The sequence below is a fragment of the Gracilinanus agilis genome, chromosome 2, assembly GCF_016433145.1.
Source record: "Gracilinanus agilis isolate LMUSP501 chromosome 2, AgileGrace, whole genome shotgun sequence".
Taxonomy (NCBI): Eukaryota; Metazoa; Chordata; class Mammalia; order Didelphimorphia; family Didelphidae; genus Gracilinanus; species Gracilinanus agilis.
Genome location: NC_058131.1, coordinates 571,721,854 through 571,748,600, shown reverse-complemented (window position 1 = coordinate 571,748,600; position 26,747 = coordinate 571,721,854). Strand labels below are relative to the sequence as shown.

Genomic DNA, 26,747 nt, shown 5'->3' with positions numbered 1-26,747 from the left:
TTTAGCCATTTTCTCTTTATTGTAAAAACAAATCTACTCAAGTATTTCCTAAAACATTTTTAAAAATATGGCACATTTCCTTAAATACAAAAATGAGTTTTAAATGATTCAATTCTATCATTATAATATGTACTCTACTTTCACAAGAACTCAGTCTGGCTTTTCTCCTTTGGTGTTCGTTAGACAGCATTTTCTACCTAAGATTTATTCTGAACACATTTTACCACAATGTGATAGAGTAAGATATAGTCACAACCATACCAAGAAGCATATTGTGTGCTCTTATGTCATGATATTCCTCAAAGTAGCATTTAAACAGAGTTTCCACTTTTTATATGAGAAGCTGAATCCCAATAAATCCCATCTCTTTTTGACCTTTACTAGACTCTGGAACCTAGAATACAGCCTTTGCTTTGTGCATATATGGGAGTTGAATGGCAAGTCTTTAATTGTCAATAGGCATTAGAAAATGTGAAAGGCTGCCTTATATTTAAACTATCTTGGTTGTACATAGGCGAACATTTCAACAGAATTCACATGGAGTTTTATTTCTAGTATGTATATGTATCTAATTTGATTAACTTGTATGAACTTGACCTCTTTTTCCCTGGTAAATATAGATTCTTGAATATCCTACCTTTCATCAGTTGTTTGAACTCAACATTCTAAAGCTTCTGTGAGCTAAGGGGTCTTTTTAATAGTGCATTTTCTGAGAGTTCTTCATGAATAGGCTGTAACGATTGTACTGAGATTGAACAGAGGAGGTTCCTGAATCTTAATGTTTACTTAACTAATCCTGATTTTTCCCTTTCTCCTTTAGGAATCTGATTCTTCCTCTTCTTCCTCCTCCTCTTCCTCTTCTTGAGCATGGTTTCTTGTGCTTAGCTGTAATTCAGTTTGATTGATGGAAGATTCATTGTCTACCTGCACCAAGATCTGATGTAGCCAAAGAGATTATATATTAATATATTTTTTAAAAAACACTTGAAGCCAGGTGTTAATAATAATAATTTAAAACTAAATCTTTTTTTTCTCATCTTATCTTTAAGGCATTGAAGAATTAGACTCAAGAGTAGTAGAGTTATATCCCTAGGCTTCCTCAAATACTTTAAGATTAAATGTTTTCGTTAACTTTTTTACAAACATGAGTCTTTCAGCATGCTATGATATGGGGCCAATTAAGACTCACGGAGCCTTATTTCTGAATGGTTTGAAATTTTATTTTTATTTTTTAAAACCCTTACCTTCTGTCTTAGAATTGATATTAAGTATCAGTTTTAAGGCCAAAGTGCAGTAAAGGCTAAACAACTGGATTAAGTGACTTGCCCAGGGTCACATAGCTAGGAAATATCTGAATCCAAATTTGAACCCAAGACCTCTCATTTATAGGCCTTGCTCTTTATCCACTGAGCCACTTAGCTACTGCCCTGATTTGAAGTTTATTAATTCCAGATAGCATTCCCTTGGGGAAAATAATTAATTCATATCTTTTATTACAGAAGAACCAGATGATTTCAGCAGTGTCCCAAGGCTAGGTATATATATATAGCATGTGCTTAACACATGCCGGTTTGAATGACTGTCTCAGTTTATTTGATAAGAAAGGGCCAGATTAAAGAAAAGAAACCATTTTTGTTCTATTCTAAAACTAAACTGGATTGCTATCCAAAGGACAGACTGGTAAATAAAGTACCTATAGCATTAACTCCCTTAAGTTACTGGTTCTGATAGCTCTTTTAAGCACATTTATTACAATAAGTATGTAACATTTCCAAACAGGTTTGACATGACAAATTACATTCTTCCTCAACATGCCTGGAATTATTAGAATAACTGAGATGATAGATAAACAGAGGGAAGTAAATGGTCACAAATAAAAGAAGCCAAATGGTAGAGTTTGTGCATACATACTCACTGATTTACTCATCTAAGCAATTAATGAAATTCATCAAAACGTATAAGTTCTCTCAAGTCTAAAACAATATTACCAAAAGGCAGAAAATTATGCCATTAACTCTGAACTGCAATTTTTCCACATTTCCACATTTGTTTATACTTACATTTTCTGGTTCCTCTGTTAAAGGTGAAGAATGGGTCATTCCATTCCCTTCTCTGGAGCTAATAATTGATTGAAGGGCCAGCTCTTCAACCTAAAACATGAAACAACTGGATCACTTTGCCTTCCATTTCACTACTGCCAATGAAGAGGAAATAGCAAAAATATACTAAGGAAGGAGAAATGCAATGCAATTGTTTGATAGATCTCTGCTCCCTGTTCTTGCAGGGAAGAGGCCAAGGGAAGCCCTCCACCTGGATTATTCAAACTGTTCTGTATATGGAAGAAATAAGTGCCCTTCTTGCAAATGAGCTCACTTTAAGGCAAATCCTCCCTACCCTGGGCTCCCTTTCCCCAAACTACAGACCCAAGGGGAACAGAGATTTGGTCTCTTCCTTCTACCTGGTTAAAGATTTTCCTGAGCAGCCCTGGATCAAGGAGGCTAGTTGTATTGAGTGGCAATGGAAGGAGCATGGGACCCTGCTGTCATAGGAGAGGACTTAGAACTGGAAGGAACCTCTGACAAACTCTAATACAACTCCCTCATTTTATATATGAGGAAACAGGTCCCCAAGCAATTAGGTGACTTGAATTATTAAGGACCAAAGTCAGACTTTGAACCTGGATCCTCTTAATCTTTCTACTATCCAGGATCCCTTTAATTAATTATTATTTAAAAAAACTGAACACCTACTATGCTAGGCACCGTAGAGTATAACATGAGACACAAGCCCTGGTGAAACTTGCAATCTAGTAAGGAAAGGAGAGATAAGACATAAGTAAGGGAAAAGATAATAATCATCCCCCTATTTCCCACCCCTAAAAAATTTCAAATATGGATCTCTGGGGCTTAGTCAGGAAGTTACTTAAAGGTTGTTAAAGTGGATGAAAGAGAATATTCTAGGTGAGGAGAAGCATTCTTCATCTCAGGCCTTCCATGAGCCCAGAGGTCTTTTCTAATTGTAATGGTAAGATCAACTCCCAATTTATTGAGGTGGACATCTCACATTAGTAATTTTTAAACATCTTACAATACAGCCATATGGTTGCTATTTGGTGCCTTACCACCTGCTGAAATCCTATACTCATTCTTCAATAACTGATTCAAATGTCTCCTCTTCTAGGAAGCCTTCAGTGAGGAATTTCTCCCTCTTTTGAGGGAGAATTTTTTTTCCTATTTTCTTTTTTAACTACCTGAGGGAATGATGGCATGGCTAGCATTAGAGCTCCTTATATCCTCACCTAGATTACAAAGTTTCTTCTTGTGTTTTTGTGGGTTATGCAGCTCCAGAATTTGCTCTGAGGCATTTTATATCCTTGCTTTTTGGTAGAAATCTGATGGGTCCCTGAACCTTCTCTGCCATCTTGGCTCTGCCCTTAAGTTTCTTGATAGCAAGGACAGTGGTTTACTCTGGGGATCACTTAGTTTAGAGACGTGTCTGGCCAAATTACCTCGTCTTAAGGTGGAAGGGAAAATGAAGTTGAAAGAGATAAAAAGACTTCCTCCTCGGGCTTTCCAGGATCCTTCCATGTCCTCAAATATGTACATCTTGTCGCTTCCCAAACAAACCCCACCTCCGCCCGCCCCAGGACTTGAGGACAGGTACCATTTTGGGAGGCATCCTCAGCTCTCGGCACAGCGCCTGGCATTTAGGATGGGCTTAAATGCCTGGTGAAGAGAAATGAACGGATCTGTCCCACGTATCTCCGGGCATCAGAATGTTTAGGGCTAAAAGGTCCTTCAAGACCATCTTTTTAGGGTGATAAGTTAAGATCTATTGAGAAACAAGGACCATATAAGTCTGGAGCTCGGGAGGGGAGTAGCTGCTCGCCTTCGCGGACCGAGACCACGGCCACGCCTCGACTCAGTTTCCGTCCCCTCCCTCTAGGGGGCGGGCTGTGGAAGTGCCCCACCCCGGCCGGCTCCGCCCCAGACCCCCGGGGACCACAGAGCCGCGAATGGTGGAGTCACCTTGAGTCGATTGAGCTGGTCGTGCAGAGCCGCCTTCACCCGCAGCAGCGTTTCCTCCTCCTTGCGGAGCTCCTGCAGTCGGCTCAACATCTTTCCTGCGCGTCGCCCTCGTCGAACTTCTCTCTGTCAGGCCGCGCCTGTGGGGACGCCGTCTGACGACAGCGAAACCCATACGGAAGAGGCCGGGCAAACGGACATGTTAGAAAGGGGCGGGGGACCACTTCCGGTTTTTGACACGCCCCCTAGGGGAATTCCTAGCGTACCACCGGAAACTATTTCAGGGGAAGGCGAGAACTTTTCCCCCAGAATCTAGTAAGAGGCAGCCCCATTGCCCTTCTATCAGCACATTGGGAGTTTGGACCCAGGTTGAGGTACCAGCTTGGAGAAACTGACCAGCATTTCGTAGGCAGTAGAGTCCCGAACCTAGGAGCCCGCCCCCATATGGAAGTCGCTCACAGCGTGACGTTTCACATGCAGGAAGCTAGAGGGCCTTCCATGTCTGTACTATTGGGAGCGCAGCGACCCCTGCTGTGCAGAGCCATCTCCTAGGACAAGGAGGCCCCCTAGCGGTGACTGGGCCACCACCTCCTGCTGACCCCAAGCCATTCTATGCTCTTCAGTACCAGATCTACAGCATACCATCTCCAGATTATTCTCGCCGGGTTTTCCCTGGCCCTCCCCCAAGGAATCTCAGGTTTATTGTACATCTCGCCTCACCCCTGGGAAGACTCCCTTATGGAACGTGTTTTGTATTGGCAGTACTGAGCAGCCCCCTAACTTTTGACTGGTCAAAATAGCAAGTTCTCCACTTTTGTGTGCATTTTACCCAGCAACTAGAATAAAGTATTGGTTAGCCATTAATACTGACATGAAACAACCCTTGTTATGTAATAGAGGCCTTTGAAAGCTTGTATTTATGAAAAGAATGAAACACAAATTGTTTTTCAGGTTTTTTTTTCCCCCAAAGCCACTTAGAATATTTATTCATTAGAAATTTGCCATTTAACATAATGGATTTGTGGCCCAATGGATAAACTGGTAAGGTGAGTTTATGCTGCAGGTTTCTTCTGGGCAGGTGGTTTCTTTTCTGAAGCAGGCTTCTTTTCTGCAGCAGGTTTCTTTGCTGCTGGAGGCTTCTTTTCTCCAATCTTCTTTTCAGCTGGCTTCTTCTGCCCAGTAACCTTCTTTGCTCCTCCAAGCTTCTTATTACCACCAAGCTTTTTCTTTTTCTTTTCATCTATTGCCTTCTTTGCCTCCATAATCTTCTTTAGTGCAGCAGCTCTTTTGTTTTCTCTGATTCTCCGCTGCAAAAGTTTGGAAAGAAAATGAGAACCAAAAAAATTGCATGAAAGAACAAAACCATATATATTTATTTAATTTGCTTTACTCACATTCTTAGCTTGGCGTAGAATTGTATTTCGGCGCATTGTCTTGGCATATGGGTTTAGTTTCACCATGATTCTCAAGTTCTTCAGAGGATTCTTCTTGAGTACTCGTCGATGAATCTTTTTGCTACAAAGGAGACATTTTGCAATAATAAATTTAGAGACTTGGAAATTTCAGTCCATCACTAACAAACTAAAGTCAAGCTACAACTACTATTAGGTTAGATGCCAATAATTATGTGAAAAGTAGTTAACATTTACCGTGGTGCGCGGAGGGCCCTACGGATTTCTGGGCTTTTCAAAATCCTGGTAAGGTCTGTGTTGGTCATCTTGTGCATTGGAAGGCTGAAAGGGGAGAAAATTCACGTTTCTTATGAAATCATGCTGTTTTGTGGTTAAACTGAAAATCCTGACAATTTGAGTTGAATTTTGCCAAAGATGAGAATCAGAACTTCCACTAAAATCACAGGCTTCAGAAACACGGACCAATGAAGTGGAAACTCATCATTTCTGCTAATTTCCTTATTTCAGTAATACTAAATACTAATTTTGAAAACACTTACTTGTAGTGACTCTTCAGGGTAGCAGGCCTGCGCCATGTACCATACAGCTCATCCAACTTACGGAAGGCACTTTCAGTCCAAATACAGAAACGCCCAACATGCCCACCAGGAGCAAGTCTCAATAGGTTTAATTTGCTCACATTAAGGAGAGTAATACCTGTAAGGTAGAGTGTTTCAAATATTAACCACTAACTTTTTTTGTATGCCAAATACACAAGGGGGACTTAAAAAAAAAACAAAACTGTTAGAGTTAAGTGTAATTATATGCCACAAAGTTCTTTCCCCTGCAGCTATTGGCACTGGCCAATTATCGAACATCCAACAGAATCATGTTTTAGAAACCGAGACCATGAAATGGAATCTCTTCATTATAAGACTTTTCTATATTCAGAGAAAAAACTTCTTAAGTCTTACTTTAATGCAACTATAATCTTTAAAAGTTATGTCAATGGGGGCAGCTGGGTAGCTCAGTGGATTGACAGCCAGACGGGAGGTCCTAGGTTCAAATCCGTCCTCAGACACTTCCCAGCTGTGTGACCCTGGGCAAGTCACTTGACCCCCATTGCCTACCCTTACCACTCTTCCACTTCTAAGTCAATGCACAGAAGTTAAGGGTTTAAAAAAAAAAAAGTTATGTCAATGATGGGAGATGGGGAGCAGGGTGGCTCAGTGGATTGAGAGCCAGGCCTAGAGACGGGAGGTCCTAGGTTCAAATCTGGCCTCAGACACTTCCCAGCTGTGTGACCCTGGGCAAGTCACTTAACCCCATTGCCTAGCCCTTACTGCTCTTCTGCCTTGGAACCAATACACAGTACTGATTCTAAGATGGAAGGTAAGAGTTTTAAAAAATACAAGTTATGCCAGTGAACCTTAAGCTCTGGTACATCATACTCGGGAAGAAAAAGGCTTCAAGTGTGATTAAGTTCAAGAGATCTATGAAAAAAAGTTGCTCACACACCAGTAAATTTCTCAGCCATAATTTGGATCAGAGGCAGAGTACTTACAACCAATGAAAACACAATTCTTAAAAATACAAGAAATTTAGTATTTAAAAAATTACCAGGAATGTTTCTGAAAGCCTTGATAATACCATTATCTTCATTGTAGATGATACAAGGTCCCCTACGCTGGATACGACGACGGTTTCTCATTTTACCTTTACCAGCTCGCATACGCTGAGAAGCATAGACCTTTTAAATGAAAGAAAAATGAAATGTCTTTCAAGGGGCAACCTAATTGTAGAATTTCACATTTTAAATAGCAATAAGGAACAATTAACCTCAGAAACTGAAAATTAATGCATTACAGATTTAAATTTTTTCCAGTTTATTAAAAGCCCACCAACCAAGTTTCAGAACTTCCACAAAATCACTTTGTTTCAGAAACACGGACCATGAAGTGGAATATCATCATTACAAGGCTGTTCCCCCATATCTGGATGCAAGAAACCAATTTTACTCTGATGTGACTAAACTGGATTCCTGAAAGCTAACCTATCTTTTCAATTTCAACTTCCTACCCCGCAGGGTCCAGCCAAACTGACTCTTTTGGCCTTTTTCTTCATGTCTCCACCCCCCCCCCACCCTGCCCCATGCCTTTGCACTGGGATATTTCTCATACCTGTAACTGCTCCCTTGACTTTCATATCAGAGGATCCTTTACTTCTTTCAGAATGGGGTCCCCTAAGATGAACACTCCCAATTCACCCATTAGATTCTTCACTTCCAAAATTATCCTGTGTCTAAAAGTCCCCTTGCCTGATGGAATGCAAGCTCCTTGAAGGCAAACACTTTTCATTTTTGTATTTGTATCTCTAGCACTTTGTCCATTATAAAGGTTTCCACATGGATTAGAAATTTCATCTTATAGAAAAAAGGGCTTATTTACATGAGGTTAAGTGACTTACAAAAGTATTATGTTTCAAGGTTAAGGAAGTCCTCTTAATTTCCAAATCTATATCATTAAGGTATACCACTTCTAATAAGATTTAAATAAAATCCGAACATTTTATTATTTTAGATGTACCACTATGGTAAGAAATGAATCAGTGTGTCCAATTAAGTTACCTTTTTGATGTCATTCCATGCCTTCAGCTTCTTAAGCAGCAGAACTGCTTCCTTGGTCTTCTTATAACCCTCCACTTTATCTTCAACCACCAGAGGAAGTTCTGGGACTTCTTCAATTCGGTGACCTGAGTAAAATCAATTAGTTATATTGAATATACAACTATTCCATAGTAAAAGTTCAAGAAATTTTCCCTAAGCATTTGATATCAACTATAAGACACAAAACAGTTAATTTATACAATGGTCAATTATTAGACCTTGGCAGCTGGTGGCTGAATAAAAAACTGGCAACCAGGAAGCCCACAGCTAATATCTGGCCTCAGACTCTTACTGTGTGATCCTAAGCCAAGTCACTTAATCTGTTAAGTTTCCTCATCTGTAAAACGGAAGACAAAACAGCAATCATGCTTTAGATGGATTAAATTGAAATATTTACTATGAACTATTTGGCGTAGTGCTTGGCACATAATAGGTGACACATAAAGGCTTATTCTTTCTTCCTTCCCTTCCCTAATATCCTTGGTTCCCCAAACATGGACTTTACTTGGTAGAATTTCAGTTCTAACACTTTATAGGGGGAACTGGACACAAGGTAGACTAAAAGAACAAATAAATCCAGACAAGATTCTGTAATAATGAAGAAACAAACCCAGGCAATATTTAAAGTCACACACAAAGTTGGTGACAAAGACAGAATTAGAATCCATCTTATTTCCATTACATCACCAAACATATTAGTGAACCTGTTTCATTAAAGTATATAATTGGACCCCCCAATGAGAATGAGGCCTGTAATGCTATAGCAAAGTGTCTTTCACTCAAACCATTCCAACTAAACATACCTTTTGACATCACCAGTGCTGGCAGGGCAGAGGCTGCCAAGGCAGAACAAATGGCATAACGTTTTTGTGTTGTGTTTACTCTCCGATGCCAACGACGCCAAGTCTTGGTGGGAGCAAACATGCGACCTCCTCGGCACATCTATTTTTCCAGTCAAGAAACCAAATTTTACCACTTAAAAGATTCAGAAAACTTTTACTTAGGTCTTGCTCAGAAAAACTTTTTCAGCAACCTTCTGTACCAGCTTATTGACAGCAGGCAACTGTCACTGAGAACAGAGTAAGGCGCAAATTACAGCATCACAGCAAGTTAAATTTTTATTTATGTCACAGCTGTCCCTCTTTACAATTAAGTATTTAGTGCTTACTATATAAAAGCTATGGAAAATGCTTTACATACCTAAGCACACAATTTCACTAATCACTTCATGTAAGATTGCCCTAAGGAACAGCACACATATATCCACTACCATAAAATACAGGTTTATAACAAAGTAATTTTGATCACTAATTTCTTTCTTTCTTAATTAACCCTTACCTTCAGGTCTTAGAATCAATACTGTGAATTGGTTCCAAGGAAGAGCAGTAAGGGCTAGGAAATGGGGGTTAGCTGACCTCTTTAGGGCCACACAGCTGGAGAAGTATCTGAGGTCAAATTTGAACCCAGGACCTCATTTCTAGGCCTGGCTCTCAAACTCATGGAGCCACCTACCTGCCCCCAACCATTAATTTCTTATCATCTTTAGAAAACAAACAAAACCACCAAAAAAACCAATTAATTAGGATACATTTCCAAAAGCACCCTGGCCAGAGCGATGAGTCCCTCCACCCCGAACTCGAGGAATTCGAGCAACAGCTCTGCCAGTTCCCCAAGACTCAGCACTGGTCTGATGACCTGAAAAAATAAAAAGATAAGGGGTAAGAGAGAGCCAGTGAGATTTACATTAAAAATACCTAGGTGATTGCACAGAGTACACACTATCAGAACTTCCAGAAAAATCATGTGGTTCAGAAACACGGACCAATGAAGTGGAAATCTCATCATTTCTGTGTAGCACTGAATAGCTTCCCTTTGCAGCCATACCTCAGGCAACTCATACAAAACTTTAAATTATAGCCTCAATTAAAATATGGGTGCATTTTTTGGCTTTTGAAGCCAAAATTCATGTTTTGTTTTTAAAATCAAAATCCAAGATGTGTGTGTATGTGGCCATACCTGCTAATTCACTGACAGCATAAGGTTGCCGGTTATTTTTTCTCAAGTTGGTATGAACAAAATTTACAATATCTGGACGAATTGGAGCCTTGAAGACAGCAGGCAAAGTAACATTTTTGCCAGATACATCCCCCTTTTCGGAGTACACAGATATCAAGGGACGTACACAAGCCTAAGAAGGAAAAACGAACACATTATCAGTCAGAAAACTAGCCATTTTCTATTTCTCATAGTCTCATACACATTGCTCAGTTACAAGTAGTCTTCACCCAGAAAGCGCCAGCTTACTGACAGCAGGCAACTGTCACTGAACGCTAGGTAAGACGCAAATTACGACATCATAGCAATGAGTCTTCCCAGCAATTTTTAACATGGAATTTTAATGTTCCAAAGTCTCTTTTAGAGACTTAAATGGAACCAGTCCCATAGAACATCTTCAAATCAATTTAACAAGCAAGCAGGAGTCAAATGTTATTTAAGATTTCAATGCAATCAGCTGGATTTTATTAGCGATTCATTCAAAGTAAGCCAAGTTAAACTTTCTGAATCCAGTTCCTATAAGGTCAGAGCGCCATTAAATACAGCAATATTACAGTTCTCTTTCAATTAAGAGATAAAATGCACCAATCGGATTAAATTACAAAATTACCTATTGTACCATAAGCTTAGTGCACTAAATTACGTTATTGCCGACAAGCTTACAGACTCGGTTTAAAAAAAAAAAAAACAACCTGCTAAGGCCATGTGACATCGACACTTTAAAACAGAGAAAGGCCTAAAGCACTCTCCCTTTCCTCAAGTTCATTCCAACATGGGGTCCTAGCCTCCACTAAACGCGCTCTACCTTATCTGGGCCGCTCTGAGCCCCAGAGGCTCGGCAGACCAACAATTACTGGATGCCCTCATCCTTTATAAACGCATAGATCGCAAACCCTGGCAGCTATGCCAATTTTTTTGCCTGCTCCCGCGAACACGTTGCTTCTAAGATGGCTGCCCTTTTGCCACACCATCCACCCCTCGCCAAAAGCGGCGTTTTTCGGGACTCTAGCTTTTCTCTCTCTCCTTCCTTTCGCCTGAATTCCGATGTCCGGAGCCCCAACTCTCTCATTCTAGATCCTTATACTCGGGGACGTCCCTCAAAAACACAGTCACTCACCATGGCGGGTACCGGAGAGTAAGAGCCACGCTCCTCTCCGCCCGATGGCTCCCACAGGAAAAGGAAATGCTGAGCACCGACTTACAGTTATATGTATCCCTCCCCCTGCGCACCATACTAGCTAAGAAACAATGAAAAGGAATGGAACGTTTATATACCCATATTTATTTTCTAAATATACAGTTAATTGCTATATGAGTAAAATTAGTCTATTAAAAGAATCCTGAAGCCTCTAATATAGATTAGACATCAGGAACTCATTTTTTGCGGAGTGATCCTAAAGGGGGTGGGGTCTGATGTCACGCGTAAAAAATCTTCCTCGAAGTTATTAGCATTTATTTTTTCAGACGAGAAGTATATATTATTTACATGATAAAACGCATTGTGTATAATAAAAATTATTTTAAAAATTAGTGGATAAGACTCATTAGTTCCTTTTAAGGCACAATGTAGTCCGGTTGGGGCGGGGCGAGTCATGACCCTGTGACGTCAGTGGCTGGGCGAGTTCTAGAGCTCAGACGTGGCTTGGTATCTCGTCGTCTAGCATCTCTTCTTCGAGCATCTTCGAGACGCGATGTTGCCCGACACGAATCTAGCGGCCGCGAGCCTCTACAACCTTCTCATTCAGTGAGTTGTCTCCCTGATCCGTGGCGTCTCTCGGTGCCCTTCCCTTCGTCTGGCTCTCCGTCTCGATCCGGGCAATGAATAGGGGCTCAGCACTCGACTCGCCCAGGCCGTTGCCCGCCTTGGGCCTCGGGCTTCAGGCCTCCCGCTCCTCCCCCCCTCTCCCCCCCCCCTTTATTCAGGGCCGTTAATTACCTGTTCCCTGCTAGTTTCCCCAGCCTGAAGCCACTGCCAGGACTTTCTGGCAAGATCGGGGGCTTCCGGGGGCGAGCCTCTCTCCTGAGAACCATCGCTGCTGCTGCCCTTATTGTCTCTGTTGGACGGGCCTGGGCTGGGAACCAACCCCCTTCCGCGGGCCCCTAATCTGTAGAAGAAGGGTTGGCGCCCTAAGCAACCAGCAGCCCTAGGAGTTTGCCAGGATTAAGCTCGGCTTAGGAGAACAACTGTGCAGCTGCTCCTTTCCATTAATTTGGGTTTAGGCTCTCTGCGAGGAAAGAGAGTGGGGGGCAAGGGGGAGGTACGGGACCTTTTTGTTTGGTGATTTTAGAAATAGACTTTTTATTCGGGTTTTTGAAATTAGGATACTCCTTCTTGTAAGATACAATATACAGTTCAGAAAACGTTTATTGAGCCTGCACCATCAGAATCTCTTAATGAAATTAAATTGCATCCAGCTGTAGTCTGTAGTATATGACTGCAACTGCGCGATGTAGTCGATTAACTTGGACACCTGCTTCTGGATTGTTCCACGCGTCCCGCCCCCCCTTAAGTCTTCCCTTCTCTCGGATAAAAAAGTTATCCTGCATCCTGCAAGATGACATCTGGGATGAATGTGAGTGGTATATTATCCTCTCGCAGTCATATTTATATTTTTCTCTATTTTTGCCCATCTAATATTTTTCTTTTTTTTTCTTGTTGAAGTCTTAAGCCTACAGTTGTCCCTATGTTTTCCTTTGCTTAGTGCTTCGTCTTGATAGTTTTGCTTAGGGATAAAAAATATTTCTAACTCTTCAGTCAAAGTAACTTTAGATACTTAATATGGAGTAATAGAAAAAACACTGGGCTTGAAGTAAGGAGATTTCAAGTATATAATGTTAACCTCAGATTTTTCATACACAAAATGGAGGTTTTTTTTTATACTACCTATTAAAGTTACTGATTTTTTTTAATTAACAAACTTCCTTTTCATTACTTCTCCCTCTCCCCTCCCATTTTGTCTTAGAATCAATACTGTGTATTGGTTCTAAAACAGAAGAATGGTAAGGGCTAGGCTGTGGGGAGCTAAATGATTTGCCTAGCTAGGGGTCCCTGGTCTCTAGGCATGACTCTTGATACACTTAGCTGCCCTTACAAATATTTATTTTCTCTTTCCCTCATTTTGCCCTCCCCCTTTGGGAAAAAAAAAAGGAAAGAAAAAATGTTTTTAACACCTAGTTGAGCAAAAAAATATTTCCATATTGGTTGGTTACATCCAAGATATACTATCTCATCATGCATCTTGAGACTCTTCTGTCAGTACTTCGTCTCTAAAATTAGGGGTTGTTCATTGCATTGAGCAGACAGAATTCCCTAAGTCTTTCAAAGTGATTTATCTTTACAGTAATTGTTTATAAATTGTTCTGGTTTCGCTTACTTAATTTGGCTTTAGTTCATACAGATCTTCCTAGGTTTCTTTGAATTGTTCCTTTCATGATTTCTTACAGTATAACATAATTCGTTCAGTCAATTTCTCCTAATTTCAGTTCTTTGCCATTAAAAAAAAGAGCTGTTATGAATATTTTTGTGCATATTGGTCCTTTTCCTTTGAGTACTTTGTAATATAGGGAGGGAGAAAATAGCATTTTATTAAGCACTTTCTACGGGGCATGGTGTTAGGCAGTTTACAAATTTCTCATTTGATCCTCACAATAACTAGGAAAATAAGTTCGTTTATTACTCCCATTACTCGGTTGAAGAAACTGAGGCAAATAGGTTAAGTGACCCTGCTAACAGTCACACAGCTAGTAAATCTGAGACTAGATTTCAACCCAAATCTTCCTGGTTGGGCCCAGTGTTCTCTATCCACAGCACCACCTAGCTTCCTACCAATTGTGAGGAAGCCATTTTCTAAACATTAAATCCTTATACTAATGTGGATTATTTTTATTCCAACAGTCAATTTAACTTCATCTTAACATTTCTATTTCAGAGCAATTGAAGAAACAAAGAAAGAGCCATTTTTCTATGAGGTATAAAAAATTACTTATTGCACTTTTAATAAAATCTACATGTCTAAAATTAACACTGTATATACAAGTTAATACTTACTATTTCTACATCTAAAGTAGAAAAACTGTATACTAGTTCCATGGATTTGTATTCTTTAATTTAATGTAGCTATTTAAGAAATGTTCATTTCTAATTAAATCATTTTTGTATTGTGTACTTCATGAACCATTGGCACTAACACCAGAGACTTAAGTGCTAAATGATAGTCTTCCTAACTTCCGTAACTTAGAATATAAATGTAATAATTCTGTTAGAATTTTACGGGATAAAATTCTTGTTTTTATGGACTGGATAATATTCAAGATAATATTTTAAATTGCAAATGTTCACTTTATTTGAATAATTTTGTAAAAAAAAATATATTTGAAGCTTTGATTAGATGGTAAAAAATGCTAGTTTTTTCTCCCTTCTCCTTATCCCTCATTATTAATCAATTAGGATTTAATACATCAAGCTTTGTTTTTTACTGTTGAGAGAGAGAGAATGAGATTAGACAGTCTTGATATTCAGGGGGTTTTCAGACTTGTCTATATGCACGCCAACACATTATATACAGTTAGTGAATTAGCTAGATTATGTATTAGCCTTATAAGAGATATGTTAAAGTCCTAAATTATGCAGTACTAAAAGAAGAGGTACTAATTTTGTAGTAAAGAAAACAAATAAAAAATGAGTTGTTGTGGACTTTGTAAAGTTAGAATGTAGCTCTTAAAGCATTGACATTGATGTGGAGAAAGTTAAAAAAGAGCATACCAGACAAAAAGAAGAGCTTGAGCAAGAGATACTTAAAAATTAATTTTAAAAATTGATTATATAATCTCAGATCTATATTATTGGAGATAATCTAGTTTTTATCTCATATATATATATTTGGAAGCGTGCCAAAAGAGATGTAGTTTGTTTTAAAATCACACATAATTCCTCAGTGGCAGAGCTAACACCAGAATCCAGTTTTTCTGACCCCTAATTCATCATTTTTCTTCCTCTACCTTGCAGCTTCTGTAAAATAAGCTTCATTCAGGTCTTCTTTTCTACTTTTCTTTCATAGAATTGTCATTTATGTTAAAACATGAAATAAAATTTTACTTTATGATGTAGTAATTTTCTATTTTTTACATTTAAATATTGTGGTTTTACATTTGAAGTAATAACATTAGAGTAATGCATATTTACTCAACTTCTGTGAATATAATTTCACCTATTTTTTACAGACTGATGTACAAGTGAAATTGATCACTGAAACTCGGGGAAATCCTTTGGAAAATTTTGGGACTAGATATGGCATGAGATTTGTTATGGAGAAAGTGGTAAGTGGGGCCAGGTTTTTTTAAGGATCACATATGGTCACTTTGGGAATTTTCAAAAATGTGCTGCAAATTTCAGGTTTTCACTTTAGTGAATAAATGGCTCTATATTCTTATTTCTAAATGACTAACAAAGTTTTTATTTTTTTCTTTATATACTAACAATTATTAAAGTATGGTAAATTTCCAGAGCACTTGGGTATTTCTATGCTTAGTGCTTTGGTGGGATAGCACTTGGAATGTGCATTTATAAGACTTAGGTTTAAGTTTGAGTTCTATATATTAAGCAAATCACTCAGCCTCCCTGGTGTGGGGAGCAATTATATGTTAACTAACTACTTCATAAAGTTATTTCAAAGAGTGATTAGGATAGTATTTGCAAAGCTACTTGTTATTGTGAAGTTTTCTAGAAATATGGATGGGGGTAGGTGTAGAGGAGGAGATTACTAAGCACTTAAAATTTACCAAACACTGTGCTGAGTACTAAAGGAATGAAAATATAAAAGACAGTTTTTCTGTCCCTCCAGTCTCACAAAGATAACATATGAAATGATGGCCAGGTCCAGCTGTTTTGGCCTGGGAAGACCCAGGATTGATGAGTGGAACCATAAAGTAATTGATTAATGTGTTTAGCAAGGCCATTGTCATTATACATTGCTTTATAATTATAATAGTTTTTTCCCTTGTTATAGTTGCTTGGTCTTTCCCTGACCTAGTTTATACTTTCTAGCTCAATCAGAATTTATTGAGCACTTAACTGTGCACTAGATGTTATGTTAAGTGCTAAAGATACACATATGAAAAAAGAAAGATAGTTCCTGTTCTCAAGGATCTTACAATTTAATACAGGGAGACAATACAGAAAAAAAGCTGAGAAGGAGGAGGGAGATAGCGGGGAAAGTCAGAAAATTACCGAACTAGTTCAGCCAGATGAAAAGTTAGGTGTTCTAAGAGGAACTGCCTTCTGAGTTGGAGCTTTTGCAGTTCATGTCTCTCCACCTTTTAATCAAAGAAATAAAGAGTGGTAATGAGTTAGGTAGAGTTCTGTGGCTGATGGGATTTTGCAGGATGATGAAATTTTCCCAATCACGATCCTGGGGTCTAAATGGCGGTCAGACAAGTTCCAGAGCAGTGCAGCCAGGTTGAGATTAAGAGTAAATTGCTTTGTTTTTATTATAGAAATTTCATTTTAGTGCAATAGGGGCAAAATAATATATTTAGTTACTGCAGCTGTAGTGGAGAAGCAAACAGATGTTTTCTTTGAAAATACCCGTTGAAATGGGCACTTGAAAAGTATTAAATGTTTTAAAAATACAAAATAGCATTATCATAATTTGGGTGCCATGGGAGCCGATAATGTAACAGCCATACCAGTATTCAAATGATTCGGGACTAGCCTTCAATTCATTTTAAGAAGTTTTTTCTCAGAGTGCAAAGAAATAGCAATTATACAGTTGGAACTAGTAGTTTCCTGGAAACCCTTAACATCCTCCAATTGGTTCAGGGCATCAAGAAGATATCGGCTCTCTGATATATTCCTCTGCACATTGGAAGTGATTTATCTTTTTTTGCTATACCCAGGAATCATCTTAAGTTATAGTATATTAATGAGGGAGTTTTATAAATACTCATTTGAGGTGATCGGGAAATGGATGAAAAAGAAAATAATTATGATTGAATGACAGGGTTGAATCCAGAGTTAGGATGAAAAAAATGAACAAAAATCAATCAAGTGGGGTAGGTAGGTGGCTCAGTGAATATTGAGCCAGGCCAGGAGACAGGAGGTCCTGGCTTCAAATATGGCCTTAGACACTTCCTATGTATGTATGTCCTTCGGGCAAGTCACTTAAACCCCAATTGCCTAAGACAAAAGGTAAGGATTTGAAAAAGGGGGGTGGGGGGTAGGGATAAGGTCACATAAGGACAGGTTAGTTAGCCACAGCTAAAGATAAAAAGAGTTTATAGAGACACCTAGGAGCAGGAATCAGGAAGAATGCTTCTTGAAGGGCTTGGTTCCTGCCTGGAGTAGAATTTAGGCTGAGTTTAGGGACTATAGGATTGTAGATCTAGACCTGGAAGATACCCTGGCATTCATATCAATCCTCTAATTTTACAAAGGAGCCCTGGATTGGTCACCTAGCCAGCAAGTATCAGAGGCTGAATCTGACTTTGTGACTTCCTGCCTCCAAGTCCAGCAAGCTATGCATTATATTGTAATAATTAAAATTATGAGGATGATAGTAGCTTAATAACTATAAAATAAAAGTAATAGTAAAGAGAGGAAAAAGTAGGAAAGAGGTAGAGAGATATTTAGCTTTCTATTGGCCTATTTCTATTTATCTTTTGGCCACCATGATAGACCTGTAGCTAAACTCCAACAAGGGTTCCATTCTGCTCTCCACGCTCCAGCTAGACGACCCAGACAGGATCCTGGTCTGACCTAATAAGCTCTTTTCTTCACCCACTAACTCTCACATGTCACATCTCAGGAACCAACCATAGTTTCTTAATTTCCTTGGACTGCCCGGGGATCAGGACCAGTAGAATTGGTTTCCCCATCTAGTTGGTTCCTTGGTTCTTTAACTTCCTTTCTCTGAGGGTTTATCTATACCTGAATTTACTCAGTGGCCTTTGACCTCCAGATCACTGAGAGATGACATTAAAAAAGTGACATAATGGAGAGAGAATTTGCTTCGGACAATAACATCTCATAGGAAAGAAAAATCAACCATGAGAGCTCAATAAAAGAACTGTAGTTGGAATGGAAAGGAACTTTAGAGGTCCATCTAGTTGTACCTCCCTTATTTTGCAGGATGACCAGAGGTCCACAGAGCAAAATAGCTTGTCTGATAGGAGCTAGATAGGTGCATGGTAAGGTCTAAAATTTCTGCTTCCAGATTCTTATTCTAGGACTCTTCCTATCATTACCATGTTCATTTCCCTCAGGGGTACTTTTGAGTATTTCATCATAGGAATAGCTCCTTTATATTAGAATCTTCCTGTGCCCTTTGAGAGCCAAAAATATGGAAGTCTACTCCCAAGAAAGGAGATATTCTTAATGACAGGTAGAACTGAAAAAAAGCCAAACTTCTTGGGAAGTCAGTCAGTTTGCGCTATAAAGGGTTGAGGTTGAAGAGAGAAACTCAACTGAAATGCTCTTAAGATATAAAGTCCTTTTCTAATTCATCATCATAGTAAGGAGGTGGCCCTGAGTCTTCAGAGACTCTCAATGAAGCATACTCTAGTAAAGAAATTTCTTGTACTGTGACAAGTGGAATGCATGTGACTGAGGTGCAGATAAGAGGGGGAAAGCTAGTGTCTTAGAGTCAAATAAGGGTGTCTCCTTAAGTCTCAGGTGGTAGTGTTAACAATAAGTGGGAAAAGAAGGGAACCTCTTTTTAGGGATGTTGCTGGTAGGAAGGATAAGAGTGTTCCTGTTTCCTGTTTTGGCCACATGAAAGTTGCATTATGGATTCTTGGAAAGTGGGAATGATCCTGCCAGCAGGGTTCTCTGGACAATCAAATGTTTTGTGGCTATGATTTGATTCTATTATGTACCTTTGCTTTGTAGTGCTAATTAGTGACCCTTTTTTTCCATCTTTGTATATCCATGAAAATGTTTTTCTCTATTAATAGTTTTAATAAAGTCAATTCTGTTGTCTAATAATAATCTAATAATGCTAAAAATATTTGTGAAAGCCTTCAAAAGAAGAAGAAACAGAGGCTTCAGAAGAATCACAGTCTGATGAATCAGTTATCTCTGATCTCCTTAAGAATGAAAAAAATGGGCCACTTGCTTTACCTGTTAAGAGAGCCAGGTAAGTTTCCTTTAAAAAAAAATTTTTTTTTTCAAAGGAGAGAATTTATTTTTTAAAATGTTTGATCCTAAAAGTAATATAAGGAGTAAAAATAAAGGACATAAAAATAATAACTCACCTTGATCAAGAACTTTGCACTTTTCAAATTGCTTTGCTTATAATGACCATTTGTGAATTGAGTAATACAATTATTAAATCCATCTTAGATATGAGACAAGTTAACTTCTGCCCCAAGGAAATGTCAGGGCTACAAGTCAAACCCAATTTTTCTTCATTGTTCTTGATGCTGTAGCAGGTATCCTCAATATTTGTAATTTCTGACCATGTGAATTTGGTGGGGTTTAAAATTTTTTAATAAATTTTTAAAGTTTTATTGATCCCTTTAAATTTCAGGCATTTCCATCTAAAACCTCTTCTAGTGACTTACCTTGTGAGGTCAAAGAAAAAATTTACCAATTAAGACAATGATCATATTTAATTTATGCCACATTGCACACAATATTTCTGTAGTTGTCTGTTTTTCCATTAGTAATAATTTACCTAACCTTTTAAAATATGGGTAGAAAATATGATATGTATTCCTCTTTGTGAAAAAAGAAAACTACTTTTGATTACATTTCAACACCTCCTTCCCACCCCTCTTCTCTTTTAGGAAAATTTAATAGTTTTACCTTGGAACATGTCTTCCTTTATTTTGAAAGTTAATCATTGTTTATTATTCTTTCAGTATTTTTTCCTGGTTATATGTAAAAACTAATATTTTCTAAATTTTAGGTTCCAAATTCTCTTCCCTCCCTCCCCTTCCTAAGCAACTTGATATAAGTTATGTATGCATTATCATGCAAATCACATTTCCATATTGGCCATATTATGAAATAAGACATAAAATAAAATGCAAATAGTATGCTTAGATCTGCAGTCAGCTTCCATTAGTTTTTTCTCTGGAGGTTGAGAGCATTCTTTGTTATAAGACCTTCAGAATTGTCTTGGATCATTATATTGCTGAAAATAGCTAAGTCATTTAATATTATTGTTACTATCTACAATGTTTTACTGGTTCTGCTCACTTAAAGACTTTCCAGCTTTTTCTGAAATCATCCTCCAAGTCATTTCTTATAGTGCAATAGTCAGAAATATAATTTTCATCTCAAATCCCAGCTTGTGTCTTAAATTCTTTGGAATTCTGTTTTCAAGGCAGCTGATTGGACTTTACACCATGACACAAAACCCTAATATGACCCATTTGAAAATTAAAAGGCCAGTTAAGCCTCTTCCTCCGTTGTGGGTAAAATGTGACAGCTCAGATCCTGAAAGTACCTGTTGGCTAGGTGCTGAGCCTATGAGAACAAAGAAAGGCATCGTGGGAATCACTTTACAAGTGGTTACATGTAAAGGTATGATCTTAAGGCTTATGAAGTAATTGTTTTTAAATTATATAAATTTAAAGGAATAGCATACCAATATAATTAGTATAAACAAAAAAGTTACCACTATTCAAGGCATTATTAACTGCAACTTTTTATGGTCATGTCAATTATGAAATCAATGTTTAGCAATAAATTTTTTCCTCAGAACTTTGAGAGATGAGGAAAATGGATATAAGTTGTCATGTCAATCCCACAGTAAGCATTCAGAGAAATCATTATTACTGGTAACATATATATGTACATATATATTCAGATTTCACTAATTTCAAGATAAGAACTATCTGTGATTGAAAAATGTCTTATTTGAAGCAATTTGAAGTACAAAAAATTTAAGGGCTTAAATTCCTTTCATAGTCATATTCTTGGGAGACACTAAAATATTAATACTAATCTTTTTTAAAAATTCAGACCTATACTTTTTGAGGGAACCTTATAGGAAATCTATTCTAATGCCTTGTTTTACTGAGGGAAACTGAGGCCCTGAGAGATTACTATACCCAGGGTCACCCATTTTAGAAATGGCAGAGTCAAAGTTTGAACCTAGGTTCTTTAGTCCTATCTCTAACAATTTCTGCCAGCAAAATCACTTAACTTCTTCTCTGTGCTTGGTTTCCTAATCTGTAAAATGAGGAGGTTGGACTTGATAACTTTATAAACTCCTTTCCATCTCTAAACATATATGCTCCTATGGATACACACTGCCTTGAAAGAGTTTTGTTTTTTTTTCTTTTTTTTAAGCTTAAACCTGACTAGGATTTTAATCTGAGATTTCCACCCCTCCCCAGGTCCCACAGCTGAAAAAAATTCCTCTGTAAATCTTGAGGATTTGAAAAGTTCACACCTGAAAAGACATAATTCAACTACTGTATGTGTTTTAATTCCATTAATTTTTTTTTCTCTTGTTACTGTTGTCTGTCATTTTTAAAGTTTTTATTTAAGACCAAGGGTGTATATGTGTGGAGGTGGCGGGGAAGGGAGTATGTGTGTGAGCATGCACATAGACATATCTTTGAAAACGTATTTATTTATAATTGGCCCTATTTTCATAATATTGACCTGTAGTCTATGAGAAAAAAAATAAATTTTAAATGTGTTTCTTGACTTTTAGTTAGAATAATTATAAAATTGATGTTTTTCTCTAAGACATTTCCCAGTATTGTGTGTGATTTTAGTGTCCATAAGAAAGAGATCAAGTATTCTTTTGAACTAGTCTCATATTTATGTGGACTTTATTCTTAATTATCTGATTAATACAGACTTTTCTTTTCAGGTAACAACTAAGGGTGTTGCTCAGTATGAGCTGTTTAAGTCCACTCCCTTGGATGATTCATCTTCCTTTTCACATACTACTATTAGTTTGGATATTTCATGGGGTCCTGTGGATGAACTTCTCCAAACACCTCCTCTCACTTCTGCTGCAGTATTGGTAAGAGATCAATTTTTTTGCATGTCATAGATTAGTCTCTTCTGTTTTAAGCATTCAGAAATGCTTTTCTTGCTTCTAAGGCACTTAATAGATAGCATCTTTTTTTAATGATATAATCCAATCCAGTCCAAACCATTAAATTTCATTTCCTGAGTCTTCCACTAATTCGTAGAGTTTCTGGGATAGGAAGTTTGTCATAAAGGAGGAAAAAGGGATCTTCCCTTTCCTTTTTTCCTTTCTGTTCTTCCTTAAAAGAAAGAGTAGACATAGTAATTAAATAGTAAATTTATAGTAAATAGTAAGTGTTCATCTGGTACTAGCTGAGTCTGGCTGTTAGGAAGAAAGGAATAAAGACTCTTGAATGGTTTGGGATTTTGTGACCGATTCTGAATATTGAATCCTGATGTTGTTATACTTTTGTTTCTACTACCTTGTAGCCCTTTGAAATTCAGTAGTGAAGTAGAGAAAAGTATGTAAAAAGGATTCCTCTAATGATACAGGTATTTGATCATATGAGGAATGTGGGGAGATAGAATATATAACAATTTGAAATATCTATGGATGATACATGTATCAGAGCGAGTCATATGTTCTGACTAGGTATTCCTTTACCTTACCTTTAAAGGCATTGAGGCATGCCAACTATAGTGGAATTATGGGGTGAAGTTTTGATTGTTTTTAGAGGGGATACATAAGACATTGAAATGTAACTAATTAGAACATTTAATGATAAGTAAGATAATTTGTTCTAAAAACTTGCTTATGGGGAATTTTCAGAATATTAAAGTGGAACCTGGAGATCCTCGAAGCCCTTTGTACCATCTGCATAGAGAACTGAAATTTCTAATTGTGAGTATCATTCTGAAAGTTGAAATCATCCTTAAATCAGTGAAATGATCATTTCCACAATAACCAATATAAAATTTGCTACTTATTCTCACTAAAATAATTTTAAAATTGCCTTGTTTGGATGATTTAAATCTCTCTCACTCTCATTCATATTTTATTGCTTCCCAGAGATACTCATGTACTATCTACTGCATATGCAAAATGGAAATAGTAATTTAGCATCTCCAGAGTTGTGACATCAAATGAGATGATGTTGCTAAAACTTTGCAAACAGTAAAGTGCTGTGCAAATGTGAGCTGTTCAAATAGATAATTTTATCAGTTTAGATAGTCCTTTCACCAATAGATCATAACCTATCCATGCATACCCAACCTACATTTCTAGATGATGTTATTTATTCTAGTTCTTCTTTGAAGTTTTTTAGTAATTGTCTTCCAACCTCTTCATTTCCTTTGGACCTCTCTGATATTCACAATAACTCATAACCATGGGGTAATTAGGTGGTTCAGCGGATGGAGCACTAGGCCTGGAGTTGGAGGGACCTGGGTTCAAATCTGGCCTCCTGTCTCTTCTAGCTGGAAACTTTGGGCAAGTCCCTTCACCCCAGTTGCCTGTTCCTTTAGTACTCTTCTCCTTTGGAACCAGTTCTAGTATTCATTCTAAAACAGAAGGCAAGGGCTTAAAATAATAATCACTTATAGCCATGCAACAACTTCGAAAGAGTTTTAACAATAAAAATAGGAGTCTTGTTTGTGACAAAGATAAAAAAAATTTAATTCAGCAAACCCAATCATCTCCTTCTGATGTCTGATAGTATATGTAAATGCAGCAGTCTGCTTTCTCTCCTCTCCCCAAAAATGAAGGAGATAAATTTTCTAAATTGTTCTGAATTTAAATTTGGGCATTATAATTATACAGCATTAAATTTTACATATTTTTCCTCCTTTCCACTTAGCGGTAGTCATTGTTTAGATTGTTTTTCTTAATAAGTTCTAAGATTTTTTTTCCCCACGCCTTGGTTATCTTCCTTTCCATACAATCAGCTTTTGAATTAGTACCACAAAAACCTTGTAATATGCCACTATCAGCACAGATCTATTATTCTTTGTACATTTGGTTTAATATAGCTGATTTTTTCATCTTTGTTTTCTTTAGTGCCATTTCTGTTTCTATCAGTATACTTGAGACTGTGATGTTAAGAGTCTTAAGTGTGATAACTACTGTCTTTTGAGAAAGAAATTGTTATAAAACCCTTTGTAAACAGTCTTTTTCATTTTTCTTTTGTCCTTCTATCTTGCATTTCATTTTTAAATTCCCTCAGAATGAATTTATTTAGTTGAGTATCTCATATAGCTATCTGAAATAATTTTACCTTTTTTTTTTTTTTTTTTTTTTGCTTTTTTTTTTTTTTTAACCTTACCTTCTGTCTTAGAATTAATACGGTATGTTAGTTCTAAGGTAGAAGAGCAGTAATGAGGGCTAGGCAATGGGGGTTAAGTGACTTGCCCAGGGTCACACAACTAGGAAGTGTCTGAGGTCAGATTAGAATCCAGGACCTTCCTGCCTGGTTCTCAATCCACTGAGCCACCCAAGTGCCCCCTTTTTCTTAGCTTTTTTTTAAACCCTTACCTTCCATCTTAGAGTCAATACTGTGTATTGGCTCCAAGGCAGAAAAGGGGTAAGAGCTAGGCAATGGGGGTTAAGCGACTTGCCCAGGGTCACACAGCTAGGAATTGTCCGAGTCCAGATTTGAACCTAGGACCTCCCGTATCTAGGCCTGGCTCTCAATCTACTGATCTACCCAGCTGCCCCGTTTCTTAGCTTTTTGAGCTGGTATTATTTAAAATCTGTTCTGTTGGATTCACTTTTTACATGAAGTGTATACTATAAGTTAGTATTATCTTTGGTTATTAATACTCTTCCTGCTTAGAAAGTAAAATGTTCCCTGACTAACACATTCTCTGAGGTTCTTTGGATCTCTGCTGAATACAATATTTTGCTGGGATTACCTTTATAGAATAGTAGCGCCAAGTCACCACTGGAATAATCTTGAAGAACTGAATCATTTCCATATATGAAGTACTATCAGAATAGAATGTTGTGGAAGAAATATGAGTTATTTTAACTAACACAAGTACTTTTGTGTTTACTATTAACTGGAATTTGTTGTGATGCATGTGAGATATAATTCTATATAATCAGATACTTAATAACAGACACAGGTGTTTTTTTTCTTCTCCAACTATATTTTAGAACGTAGTCTTGTTTTATATTAAACTTGTCTTGTTTTCTTTTTGAATCTTCTGTTTTTCTGGGTATATTGTTAATATTTTTTGATTGCTTGAACAATGTATTTTCTGCTAATAGGCTTTGGCTGATGGATTGAGGACTGGTGTTACTGAGTGGCCTGAACCTTTGGAGAATAAGTCATCTGTTGACCTTGTTCAGGAATTTCTCAATGGTATTTGTTTTTAACTCACTTGTATGTATTCAAGTTAAATTAGTTTGTCTGAAGAGGCCTTTGTAATAATACCCTATTGTCTAAAGTAAAAAAAAGTTTGCCACTATTAAAGAAGAGACCTTTTTTTCTGTTTTGCAGTATTATATGGAAAAAGTCTAAAAAAGAGGTCATCAGAAATACCCACTATTTAGACTTAGTTACATAGTGATAATTCTGTGTAATACTTGGAAACTATTACAAAGTAGATAAAAGCTGTATTGGGAAAAACACTGAATCTAGGATCCAGAAAGCTTAGTTTAAATCATGACTTTCTTCTTACTGCCACTTTAGTCTTTAGGCTAATGCTATTTATTTATGAAATAAGGAAGATTTGGAGCATATGGTCTCTAGGGTCTGTTCTAACCTTAGACTACAAATGTAGCAGTTTCAGTATACTGTTTTAATCCCGGGGTGGGGAAGATGTAAGATTATAACATCTTCCTTCTTTAGAAAGAAGAAAAGAGAAAAGGAAGCAAAATCATTAATGTCACTTTTCAACTTTCAGATTTAAAGAATAGGTTGGATGGGATTGAGAATTCAGCAAAGAAAGTCAAGGTATGTGAATTTATTAAGAATCTCCATATATAAATCCTCATTCCATGGTCATCTTAGTCTTTGACTTTATATCATCTCAAATGGATCCATTCTAGCAGCTGCTCCTTTATTGGTCTTTAATGCTGGTGATTATATTTTATTGTGTGCATAAATGTGTGAATTTTTTTACTCCAATTAAATACCAGGAAATAGTTTAAAATAACAGACAAAAAGATAAGTCACACAATTCTGAGGGATTTATGGTAAAGAACGCTACCCACATTCAGAGAGGAAGGACTGCAGGAGAGGAAACATATAAGAAAAACAATTCCTTGAACACTTGGGTTGAGGCGGACATGATTGGGGATGTAGACTCGAAACTACCACACCAATGNTTTTGGATACCTCTGAATTTTTGGAGGTAGTAAAAGAAATCTGCTTTTCTTTTAGCTCCTGCTTCTGTCATCTGGGACAAACAGAACAAATTTAATCTTCAGTATGACATCCTCTCATCTAGTTGAAAGCACATACCATGCCCTATTATGATACCTCCCTATCTCCCTCAGTCTTCTCCAGGATAAGTATCTCCAGCTCCTTCTCTTGGTAACTCATATTATAAACTTGCAGCCTTTTTTTATCCTGGTTGTTCTCCTGTAGATGTTCTCCAATTTATCATTGTCCTTAAGATGTGACAACCCCATTGAATACCTGCCATATTTGTCTTGTCACTTGTGCTGAGTAGGA

The 26,747-nt window shown here is 37.5% G+C and overlaps 3 protein-coding genes and 5 non-coding genes across 10 annotated transcripts; 1 reads left to right on the top strand and 7 right to left on the bottom strand.

Annotated features, from left to right (window-relative positions):
* Positions 1-85: 85 nt before the first annotated feature.
* Positions 86-4,214, bottom strand: SNAPC5 (small nuclear RNA activating complex polypeptide 5). 3 transcript variants are annotated; one of them, XM_044662408.1, is made up of 4 exons: positions 3,664-3,938; positions 2,751-2,806; positions 2,061-2,150; positions 86-936 (listed from the first exon to the last, which is right to left on the bottom strand). In XM_044662408.1, exons 1-4 carry the CDS (start codon positions 3,704-3,706, stop codon positions 817-819), a joined length of 309 nt encoding a protein of 102 aa, XP_044518343.1. In that variant the 5' UTR covers positions 3,707-3,938; the 3' UTR covers positions 86-816. The 3 variants fall into 3 exon arrangements, with proteins under 3 accessions (XP_044518343.1, XP_044518344.1, XP_044518345.1); XM_044662409.1 differs by lacking the exons at positions 2,751-2,806; positions 3,664-3,938 and adding an exon at positions 4,029-4,214; XM_044662410.1 differs by lacking the exons at positions 2,061-2,150; positions 2,751-2,806; positions 3,664-3,938 and adding an exon at positions 4,029-4,214.
* A 754-nt stretch (positions 4,215-4,968) lies between these two features.
* RPL4 (ribosomal protein L4) lies at positions 4,969-11,298 on the bottom strand. Its single transcript, XM_044662406.1, has 10 exons — positions 11,254-11,298; positions 10,098-10,269; positions 9,670-9,776; positions 8,885-9,023; positions 8,043-8,167; positions 7,037-7,166; positions 5,977-6,133; positions 5,675-5,758; positions 5,420-5,540; positions 4,969-5,332 (listed from the first exon to the last, which is right to left on the bottom strand). Exons 1-10 carry the CDS (start codon positions 11,254-11,256, stop codon positions 5,078-5,080), a joined length of 1,293 nt encoding a protein of 430 aa, XP_044518341.1. The 5' UTR covers positions 11,257-11,298; the 3' UTR covers positions 4,969-5,077.
* LOC123238462 lies at positions 5,855-5,926 on the bottom strand. The gene has a single exon (XR_006505625.1). It is a non-coding gene; the product is annotated as a small nucleolar RNA SNORD18 (small nucleolar RNA).
* LOC123238464 lies at positions 7,324-7,394 on the bottom strand. Its single transcript, XR_006505627.1, has one exon. It is a non-coding gene; the product is annotated as a small nucleolar RNA SNORD18 (small nucleolar RNA).
* LOC123238466 lies at positions 9,090-9,189 on the bottom strand. The gene has a single exon (XR_006505629.1). It is a non-coding gene; the product is annotated as a small nucleolar RNA SNORD16 (small nucleolar RNA).
* Positions 9,859-9,931, bottom strand: LOC123238463. Its single transcript, XR_006505626.1, has one exon. It is a non-coding gene; the product is annotated as a small nucleolar RNA SNORD18 (small nucleolar RNA).
* LOC123238467 lies at positions 10,343-10,443 on the bottom strand. The gene has a single exon (XR_006505630.1). It is a non-coding gene; the product is annotated as a small nucleolar RNA SNORD16 (small nucleolar RNA).
* A 4,065-nt stretch (positions 11,299-15,363) lies between the features above and the next one.
* ZWILCH (zwilch kinetochore protein) lies at positions 15,364-26,741 on the top strand. Its single transcript, XM_044660114.1, has 9 exons — positions 15,364-15,452; positions 19,149-19,267; positions 20,462-20,661; positions 21,480-21,559; positions 21,965-22,120; positions 22,898-22,969; positions 25,337-25,430; positions 25,975-26,024; positions 26,661-26,741. The coding sequence occupies exons 1-9, from the start codon at positions 15,429-15,431 to the stop codon at positions 26,739-26,741; spliced, it is 876 nt and encodes a 291-aa protein (XP_044516049.1). The 5' UTR covers positions 15,364-15,428.
* The last annotated feature ends 6 nt before the right edge of the window (positions 26,742-26,747 follow it).

What these genes read in the sequence shown, in the direction of transcription:
- SNAPC5 (XM_044662408.1), bottom strand. Translation starts at nt 3,706, where the DNA reads ATGCCAGGCGCTGTGCCGAGAGCTGAGGATGCCTCCCAAAATG. An exon ending in TGAGGATGCCTCCCAAAATG is followed by an intron (nt 2,807 to 3,663) that starts GTACCTGTCCTC and finishes TTTCCTTACTAG; the next exon opens with ATTGCAAGTTTCACCAGGGC. An exon ending in TAACAGAGGAACCAGAAAAT is followed by an intron (nt 937 to 2,060) that starts GTAAGTATAAAC and finishes TGGCTACATCAG; the next exon opens with ATCTTGGTGCAGGTAGACAA.
- RPL4 (XM_044662406.1), bottom strand. An exon ending in AGCACTGGTGATGTCAAAAG is followed by an intron (nt 8,168 to 8,884) that starts GTATGTTTAGTT and finishes GATTTTACTCAG; the next exon opens with GTCACCGAATTGAAGAAGTC. An exon ending in TTCTACGCCAAGCTAAGAAT is followed by an intron (nt 5,333 to 5,419) that starts GTGAGTAAAGCA and finishes AAACTTTTGCAG; the next exon opens with CGGAGAATCAGAGAAAACAA.
- ZWILCH (XM_044660114.1), top strand. Translation starts at nt 15,429, where the DNA reads ATGAGATTTGTTATGGAGAAAGTG. An exon ending in TCACTTCTGCTGCAGTATTG is followed by an intron (nt 22,121 to 22,897) that starts GTAAGAGATCAA and finishes GGGAATTTTCAG; the next exon opens with AATATTAAAGTGGAACCTGG. An exon ending in TGTTCAGGAATTTCTCAATG is followed by an intron (nt 25,431 to 25,974) that starts GTATTTGTTTTT and finishes TTCAACTTTCAG; the next exon opens with ATTTAAAGAATAGGTTGGAT.